This window comes from Corylus avellana, chromosome ca7 (genome assembly GCF_901000735.1).
Source record: "Corylus avellana chromosome ca7, CavTom2PMs-1.0".
Lineage (NCBI taxonomy): Eukaryota > Viridiplantae > Streptophyta > Magnoliopsida > Fagales > Betulaceae > Corylus > Corylus avellana.
Genome location: NC_081547.1, coordinates 18,225,586 through 18,235,979, shown reverse-complemented (window position 1 = coordinate 18,235,979; position 10,394 = coordinate 18,225,586). Strand labels below are relative to the sequence as shown.

The 10,394-nt window shown below is 35.0% G+C and overlaps 1 protein-coding gene across 1 annotated transcript in view; it reads left to right on the top strand.

Moving 5' to 3' along the window:
* Positions 1 to 10,394, top strand: part of LOC132187804 (proline-rich receptor-like protein kinase PERK1) — a gene marked incomplete in the record, with an annotated part of 25,027 nt that overhangs the window by 13,005 nt on the left and 1,628 nt on the right. Inside the window, 4 exon segments of the mRNA XM_059602243.1 lie at positions 6,488 to 7,009; positions 8,622 to 8,708; positions 8,806 to 8,876; positions 10,221 to 10,297. Coding sequence (XP_059458226.1) covers positions 6,488 to 7,009; positions 8,622 to 8,708; positions 8,806 to 8,876; positions 10,221 to 10,297 — 757 coding nt within the window.

The following is a 10,394-nucleotide window of genomic DNA, read 5'->3' as shown; positions in this document are numbered from 1 at the left end:
CTAGGCATGCAATGTGCCCACCTAAACTAGGTGAGTCCAATACCACTCCCCCTCAATGGGTGAACGGTATCAACCTTCTTAACCCAAACTTTCTTCATTTTGGGAACAGGAGTGCGACTCTTGTCCAAGTCATTTAACTCGGTGATAACACCCCTTAGCATGTTGAATAATTCCTCATGACTATCCCTAGAACGAAAGTAGTCTCTTTTTAAATCATGATTATTCAACTGAAAACAATTAGGGCGAATATGCCCAATCTTACCACAGTGATGACATGTAGGAATGAACCTTTGAGAATGTTGGTTCCTTGGCATATGAGCACGTCTCAGTGTAGAACGAGACACATAGGAATCAGTTAGAATTCCCTTACCTTTCTCACCTCTTGAAACTGGAGGATACATTTCCTTCTTCTTAGTCAAGCTTTCTTATTTACAAACTGGCTTCACAAAAATTAACTTTGAAGGAGAAGCAACATTAGTAGAAGAAACAGCAGATTTATCAAAGCCCAATCCAGTTCTATAAAACGAATGTTTCTGGTTATGCAACATGTGATTTAGCTTTTCACTAGAGAAGGTTTTCAGATGATTTCTTGACTCATTAAGATCATTCTCTAAGGATTTCACTTTGGCAATTAACATGTGATTTTCAGACATCAAAGTATTATGAATAGCATGTGAATCAGTTAAGGTAATAGAAAGTTGATCATTTTCAAGATTAACTTCTTTGAGTTTCTGCAAGTGCTGCTTATTCAACTTCTTCAATTTAATGCATTCCACATATAGATCATTATAAGCATTTTGCAGAGTTAGACTCACTCAGTTAAATGCCATGTTCACTATCTAGAGATTTAGAGTCACTAGCCTCATGGTCACTATCATAAGAAATCCCAAAAGCTACATAATTAGCAACATTTTCAGCTTTTTCCCCATTATCTGACTCATCACTTTGAGTCACATTAAAGGCCTTGCCTTTTGCATTTATCAAATTTTCACAATCAGCACGAATATGACCAATACCACCACATTCATGACACTTACGACCACGAGATAATTTATTTTTCTGATTTTCATCATTTTTGCCTTCATAATTATCTCTAACCTCAAGACTAGGATTCACAGAATTTTTTGATTCCCTACTTCTAAAATTTCCATTGTTTTTGAAAAATTTTCTAAACTTCCTAGCAATAATAGCTATTTCTTCATCGTCTCCAGAATCCTCATCAGAATGAACTACAGATTTACCTTTAGCAGCCTTGATCTTAAGAGCAAGATTTTTTGAGCTTTTGGGCTTAGGTAACATGAGTTCAAATGTCTGAAGAGAACCAACAAGTTCCTCTACTCTTATTGTCTCTAGATCTTTGCTCTGTTGTATATAGGGCTGTTAAGTGAGCGAAGTGTCTCGCGAGCAAAGCTCGGGCTCGGCTCGCATAAGCTCGGCTCGAATATTAAATGAAGCACTTCATGAACACAAATCTTGGCTCGAATATTAAACGAAGCAAGCTCGGCTCGACTCGGCTAAGCTCGTAAACAGCTCGTATAAGCTCGAGTGTATATATATAAACTAAGTAATAGATAATTAATTATAAATCTCATAATTATTAAAACCTTAAAATTGCATTTATATTTAAGCGTTAGAGAATGAAAAATTATAGACACTTCGTGATGAAAGAGAGAGAGAGCAATCATTAAAAAAACCTCGATTCAATTAGAGCAGATTCAAACGAAAGGAAAAAGAATCAAGCAGAAACTATTGAGGGAGATTGCGAAAGGCATAAACTATTGATGAATCAAACAGACCCAAACACTATCACTACATGTCTGGTGAGTGAGAGTGAGAGAGTGGGAAATGAGAGTTCAGGTGGAAGATCCGTTGTGACTGGTGAGGGGGATTGAGAGAGAGACGTTAAAAAAATATTTTTTTGTAGGGGGCATTGTCCTAATGCAGTCTGAATGCAACCTGTTAACTTGTCCCACATTGTTAAGAAAACATTAATCTCTAAGTTTGCTTATCTATAAAAGGATGCATATCCTCTCTCTTTGAAACCAAATGCCTTGCTGTATTGACTCAGGCTCTATACTCGACTAGCCAGGCTAAGCAAATACTCATATGCAAACTAACTTCTTAAGCCGTTTAAGAGTACTTGAAGTTAAAAAAAATTTTTAAAACAAAAACATTAAATATAAGAGCCAGCTCGCGAGCTGGCTCGGCTCGACTTATTATTAGCTCGAGCTCGATTTTTTTGGCTCACCCTTGAGCTCGACTCGAGCTCGAGCTCGAGTAAAATTTAAACGAGCCAAGCTTGAACAAGGGAAGCTCGCTCAAGCTCGGCTCGTTTACACCCCTAGTTGTATAGCAGTAATCTGAGGTATAAACCTCGCAGGTAGAGATCTTAAGATTTTCTTTATTATCTTAGCATCAGTCATTTTCTTTCCAAGATTAATAGTAGAGTTTCTAATAGTGCTAAGCTTAGAATAAAAATCATCAAATGTCTCTTCCTCTTCCATCCTAATCTCTTCAAATTGAGAAACTAACATCTGAATTTTTGAAGCTCTCACAATTTTAGTCCCTTCATGAGTAATTTCCAATGTTTCCCATGCTTCTTTAGCTATTACACATCGAGAAATTCTTGAGAATTCTTCGATGGAGATAGATGTGAAGATGGCATTTAACGCTTTGTCATTCGCAGAAGAAGCACTCTTTTCATCCTTTGAAAATTCAGCAATTGCCTTATCAGGATTAGTCCATCCAGATTCAACAATATGCCAAACATCCACGGATTTGAGATATGCTTTCATACGAATTTTCCAAAACGTATAATTGGATCCGTCAAAGACGGGAAGTGAGTTAGGTGCAACTGTGTGAGACATATTATGTGGAGTCTAGGATCACACTCAGGAAATTAATCCAAACAGAGTGAACCTGCTTTGATACCAATTGAAAATTCTATATATGACACCAAACGATACCTATTTTGAATGTATAGGTGTTTCACACAATTTATGCGGAAATAGATCTAACCTAACAATTAATAAACAACCAAAAATATATGAAACAATAAACAATAAGCAACATAGATATTTTGGTTACGAAGAGGAAACCAATTAGAGAACTCTTTAAAAGTAAAACCTCTCCGGGGCAACCAAACCCAGGAAATCAACTAACTCAGCAAAAGAATAAAGGATTACAAGACGTTCACACTTACAAAACCTTTGCAATTGACACGATCTTGTATAAGACAAGAGACCCACTTGCCTTCTACCGCAGTAGCCCTTTCCAGAGACAGCTGGCACAATCATTCTACGTGATCGCCCTTCACCGGAACTCCGGTTGACTTCACTTCAACAATCAACAAGTAAAAACAAATGATCACTCTAAGAGAGAGAACATATTCTCCATATCACAGACTCTCTTAGCACACGACGGCGAATTCTAGATGCAGAAATTCGTACCTCTCTTTTCCTATTGAGATGTATTTATAATAGTCCCATCATTCCTACACCTAGGTAAGAGTTTATATTCATTTAAAACTGTTACAGGTACGCGGTGTCCGGACGGGAACATGTGCCGTCTGGACGGGACAACAAAATACAGCCAAAACATGTTTTTAACACATGGCCGTTTGCAATTTCGTCCGAATGAGATTGCACACGAGCCATTCCGCCCAGCTTCGTAGTCTTCTCTTTATGGCCCGTTTTGACCCAGTAAACATTGGAATTTGCTAAACCTAGCGAAATATGACTTTGTAGATCCTTGAGTTAGCTTTCCAACGCCACAAAGATTGCTCCAATCAGAGGCCTGAAACTCAAGATATGACATTTTTAGTAAAAGTCGTCCAGACGGGATTTAGACGAGACTGCAGACGAGGCTCTCGGGAATTCTTGTTTATCGAGCTCGTCCGGACGGGATTGCAAACGAGATTGCAGACGAGGCTCTTGGGGAAAATAGAATTCTTCGAGCGTCTGAACGGCACTTCTTCTCGTCCGAACGGTAATTGAATGGATGATGAATCTTGGCACTTTTGGTCACCATTTTGCTTACTGAATTAAGCCAACAAGAACTTACACATAGATATAGGTATTTGGTCTTTATGCAAAACGCTATCTTGTTTTGAGAAAAAACGATGGGGTGGTATTTAAGTTTTCCAGGGAAATTAATTGTGTTTTTGATTTGGTTAGAACTTGAGCAATCTTTTTTATTTTTTTTTATTTTTTTTATTTTAAATACAGTATATTGAGATCTACCGATTTAGAACTAATTTTTGATGATTATGGCAATGCTCCATGTTGCTTTGATAACTTGGTGTTGAAACGCCACGTGAAAGGGAATAAACCTTTGGCATTTTAATAGAATTTTCTGGGTTTCGTACGACCCTCTTAGATTGTCTTTCATATTGAAGTAGAGATTTGGGATCTGGATTTTGTCATGGAAATGCGCATTTGGTGATAGAGTAAAGGTCTTTGTTTTTTGTTAGAGCTTAATTATGGAACTTACTTATGTATTCTGACTAGAAGAGGATTATTGTTGTTGGATAATGCAAATTTGACTTGGTTTTGTGTTTGCGACATGCAAGTGCCCCTTTCGTAACTACTAGGGTTGACAACATTACTCCAAAAATTGGCCAATTCAGCTTCTCAAAAGTCATCACTTTATGACACTTACAGACTTACAGTTCTCTTCATAGTTCTACTGATTTCATGTTTTACTTTTGATGGTGGCCTTCTAGCACCTCTTTCGGTTCTAAGGATTTTTATTTTCTACTTCCTATTTGTAAAGTTTGAATATGCCAAGGGCCACATTTTTTAATTTTTCATTAAATACACATAAGTTTATCTAGAAAAATCATATATGAATAATGTAATAAAATATCTCCTGCCTGCTCTAGTCAACATACCATCTAATTCACATATGTCAGAATATTCGGAGACTTCAATGTATGGCTTGGATTCGTATGTATATGGTAATTTGATGATATATTTGGATTTTGGAGACATCACTTCATCATTCTTGTCTTGCATTTTACTTTCATCCTTTCTCTTAATTAACAAAATTGTATTATCAGTATGAGTAATGCTACATACTACACCCCCATCTCACCCTCATTCCATTGGGTGATGTAACAGTGGCCATCAGCCCTCATTAAAAAATAAAAAATCTAATGGCTAATGTGTATTGTCACATCAGCCCAGTGAGATGGGGTAGGATGAGAGTGTAGTATGTTGAATTACTCTATCAGTACATAAGTAACGACTCACGTCAAGGAACACCTTTTTGGATATACACATACAAAATTTAGAGATGAGCAAAAAGCATAGTGTCACATACACACTTAGATATAGACAATAAGTTTTCCAAGTATTTTCTCCTTGATTGTCCTGAACCCACCATATTAACCATGTAGGGATTCCGCCCCAATTTTACTTACTAAATGTGCATGAGTATGTGTTTTTTAAGTATTACTCCCTCTGTCCCACAGGCAACTATCACTGAAGCTTAATTAGGGATTGAATTCAGGGAAGATGTGTGTATAAGGTAACCAGAAAACTATACGAATGGCAGTCTACAAAATTGTGCTATACTGTGTTAGGCCTAGTGGTCATATACCTCGGAGTTTTGAAGTGAAGATGATCATGAAAGAGAAAATTTTCAGCCCAGTATTTAACAATCTCTGGATATATTTATTAAACTGTATACCATTTAGTGAAGGCCACAATTATATTTTGAACCTTATGGAAAAAACTAAAAATTGATACGCTAGAGTTGAAGTTAGTATTATGAGTCAACTTTGCTACATAACATGATTGACAAAGTTGTGGTTATCATCCTCAAAGGATTAGGTTTCCAGTAAATTGACCAGCTGACAAACTATGGTAGAGGTGCCCGAGAGAAGTTTCAGGTGGGTGACATCTATAAAATTGCCAATTGAACTGTCATGAAAGTTTAATGGGGGTAAGAGCCTCTTTATAATGCCTTGAAACTGCAGATTATGGAGGAATAAATTTCCTATGATGGTTGTTAGGGGTAGAGTGTCAAGCTATGATTCACAGTAATTTGGTTGCTTGGTCTAAGAATGAGTTATAAAAATCCAACAAAGGCAAGGTTGGTGACTCCTTTGTGGATTTACGAAGTGAAGGCATGATTAGATGGAACTGTGTATATTGGTTTTTGATTTGCAGTATGAAACTGACTATGATGGAAGATCACACTGCTATATGTCTCTCTGCCATGAAGGAATTGTATGTTGAAAGCCTTTACATGCCTCATAAGGATTTGCATTCAATTGTTCATTTTCTTTTCCCCTTTTTTATCATTATGTTTTGGTTGGACAATGGATCTCATTGAAGACATTATATTGTTATTTCAATTTTATAGGAGATGCCAATCTACTTGAATTTTATGATGTAGTTGTTATGTATTTTGTGACTGCCACTTTTTGTGGTATCTTACCATGCCTGCTCATTCAGCTTCTTGCTGATCTTGGTTTCTGCAGATGACCGCGCACCTCAGCATTGGCAACAAAATGCTTCACCACCAAAAGATGGTAAAGTAACATCTTTTCCCAAGCCAACTTCTCCCCCTGGAGTTGCATCAAGTCTTCCACTGTTACAAGACTCCACTCCTCCTGCACATTCTTCGGCAAGTAGTAGTTTGGGCTATGAGAAACCAATCCCACCACCTTCCCCTGGCTATGCCTTAGGTCTTTCACAAAGTACATTTTCGGCTGAGGAATTAGCCATGGCAACAAATGGTTTCTCCACTTCCAACCTTCTTGGTCAAGGTGGTTTCGGTTATGTTCATAAAGGAGTCCTTCCTAATGGGAAAGTGGTTGCAATTAAGCAGCTGAAATCTGGCAGTGCACAGGGAGAGCGTGAATTTAGTGCAGAGATTGAGGTCATTGGTCGTGTCCATCACAAGCACCTTGTTTCACTGGTTGGATACTGCATTTCTGGGGCACAGAGAATGCTTGTTTATGAGTTTGTTCCAAACTCCACCTTGGATTTTCATCTACATGGTAAGTCCTTTGACTGACCATATTTTGTGTCTCATCTATAACTTGGAGTTTTCTTTTGGGAATTTCCTTTCCTTGAGATAGGTTGTGATTCATGTCCTTTGAACGATTAGAAGTACTATGGGAGTTAAAATAGGATTAACCTCCCACCCCCCAATTTATATTGGTAGTTCTTGGGTATCAAATATATCTGCCTCTTATGTTCTTACAAACATAATTTTTCTCTTTGCTAAAAGGATAGGGCAAAAAGTTATGCTTTCCCCAATATAATTCTTTGTTGGTTCCAATCTTTACTATTGTTTTGATTGGAATATGGGAACAGGATATTTGTTGATGCAAAGAGACAGCTTAACATTATTCATTAGTAAGCCAGTCAATCATTATAAGATTTCTTGAGATAGAAAGAATGACAATGAAAAAAAAAATTTACATAATAAATCTTCATAAACTTATAAAAAAGCTAAACTGAGAATATGTAGAGAGAAGAATTAAGAATTTAGTAGTAGCAGTAGTAGATGCAATTAAAAAAATTATTTTTAATAGTATACTTTTGAAATAGATGTTAAATAACAAACTTTCATTGAGTTAATGTACAAATCTCTATGAACACATTTTTTTTTTTTTTCAAATACAGTCAAAATATAAGCAAATTTAGCAGATTATATATCCGATATATTGTCAAGGAAATAAAGAAGAAATGAAAAATCTTATGCAATGTGAAATATCATTTGTTGATTTAGTTTTTCAAGTGTTTGTTAGTGGTACAAGTCTCTAAATGAGTATTGGCTTAAATGTGAATTGATTGAAACTATTGGTATGGGAGACAAAGAGCTATTTTAATTCGAGAAGTGTTTTTTTTTACATCTCTTGTACATATGTTGTTCATCTACGATATTATGTCAATGCTGCAGTTGTTATTGATCAAGAAGGAAATCCCAAACGAACTAGAATTTTTGGTGCAATCGCACCGGAATTGAGGCAATTAAATTTCACTAAAATAGTTTCATTAGCTCCTGAAGTACTATAAGTATAATAAAGATGAGACTATAATATAGTTATAACATTTGAATAAAATAGATAAAATTAGTTAGTAGATTTGTCTTAGGCATATATCTTTAACAATTCATAAAAAAATATATATAGAAATAAAGAAAAAAAAAAAAAAAAAAAAAAACCTGGTGATTATATCCAAAATTTGGGGGCAACAATAATTTTAATTTATCATGGGTAAAGACACCATTGCTGATATAATAACTTCTATACACAATGCTGACATGTAGGTCCCACAACAATGGTTGATTTGCTAAAGAGATGGACCTCATATATATGTACAATAGATCTATGTGTAGCATCTCTTTTAATTAACCTATGTAAGAAAGACATTGTAAAAATAGCCTATTTGGTTATTCAAAGTCACATGCATGTCATATCCTCTGGTTGTCATTTCAATTAGGATTCAAATAGCGATCCTCTACTCTAGAGTTTAATGGTTAGTTGGATCACAAAGTAATGTTAGGATTGAGATCGAGGTTTCTACAATTTGATTTGGGAGTAACTTTATTTGTACTTCACAAACTACTATACACCATTTTATTGTAGAAAAATGACATTGCAGGAAAGGAGAGACCAACTATGAACTGGCCAACCAGAATGAAAATAGCTCTAGGCTCTGCAAAAGGATTGACATATCTGCATGAGGACTGTGAGTTTCCTTTCTGTAGAATCTTTACATTGCAAACCTTAATAATTTTTTTTCTGGTTTTAGGTTCACTCTCCTTTTGAGCTAATTTTAACTTCAGGTCAGCCCAAGATTATTCACCGTGACATCAAGGCAGCTAATATTCTTCTTGATTTTAACTTTGATGCAAAGGTAGGGTTTATTAGTTTTTTAATATGATTCTTGGTTAAGTTCCAAATATGTATATGCATGTCAGTGTCTGCAAGGGAGACTCAAGAAGGAAAACATCACAGATGAAAATTCAGTCCAGCAGCCCTTAATAATCGCAGATAAAAAAATAAGAATGAGTCAAGAATGGGAAAAGATTTGTTGCATCTTATTCTATATGTTCGATTTGCTTAGAAATTAGAGGAATAGAAAAGAGGGAAACATTGGACTTTTTTAGGTTTTTAGTAAATATGGATCACTAAAAAATGTTATTTTTTGTCTAATTGTGTGTATTTTCTTGAATGTTGTGCATGTGTTGATTAAAATTTGCTTGAATTTTTTGTACTTCTGAATTCTGTAAAATGTCTCTCCTTTAAGCTTCAATCTTCTTTTTTTTTTTTTTCCTACCTGCATTTGTTAATTAAATTTGAGCTTTTATATATATATATATATATATATATTTTAAAATTTATGATTGATATTCATATTCTATTACCTCTTTTAGTAGGATTGGACACAAATTCAAAGAACTTGCAAATGTGAAGTAGTTGCAAAAGCTTTAAATTATTAAATATATACCTTGTATATTTGTAAAAATATTTGAATAATATTACTTATCAAAAACTATTTATATAATATTACTCTTTTGGAATATTGGAAGTTGATTGAGTAAGCATTGAGCATTTCTTTTGAGTTATGATGATTGATTAACTGATTATGTGAAATAATATTATTTTTATTTGCTAGAAGATCATTGAGTACAATTAACATTATTGATATTAATTTTCTTCTTTTTGTACATTTGAATTTTAAAGTTGAGTAGATGTATTTTTGTACGTACTAATTCAGTTATATTACAACTTTTCGACTTCGATGGTGCTATAAAAAACATGTTTCTGTAAGAACTTGAAGATTAATTCATAAATCAATAGTTAGACGATACATTTTTTTAAGATTTTAATTAGATTTTAATTCAACCTAATTTCCTCCCCTAAATAAACTCTTGTCTTCACCTAGGGTGTGCGCGCATTTACTTGTGACTTTTTGCTACTCCATCTATATCTGCAATTGAGTTTCTGAAGTTCTAGATTTAAATCCGTGGGGATTGATCATGGCTCAAAATACTTCCAGAACAAGCTGCCATGACCATTAAAATTATTGATTCTCTTTTGCCTCCTCTACCCACAAAAAATATAAGGTTTTGCTTGTCATTTAATTGCCTAGTTGCTTTTTGCATATGATGAGTTATATGGAAAAACTTCAATTTTGTCTGGTCTTGTCTAAAATTAAATTCTATGATATGATAATGGAACTGGATCTTTTGTTCAGGTTGCAGATTTTGGGCTTGCCAAGTTTTCATTAGATACTGATACTCATGTCTCCACCCGGGTAATGGGAAGCTTTGGGTAAGATCCATTTCTGTGTTGTTTAGACAAAGCTATGGTGCTGCCATGAAGTCTAGTTTTGAAACAGTCTAAATGCTTAAAAGCAATGATGGTTTGG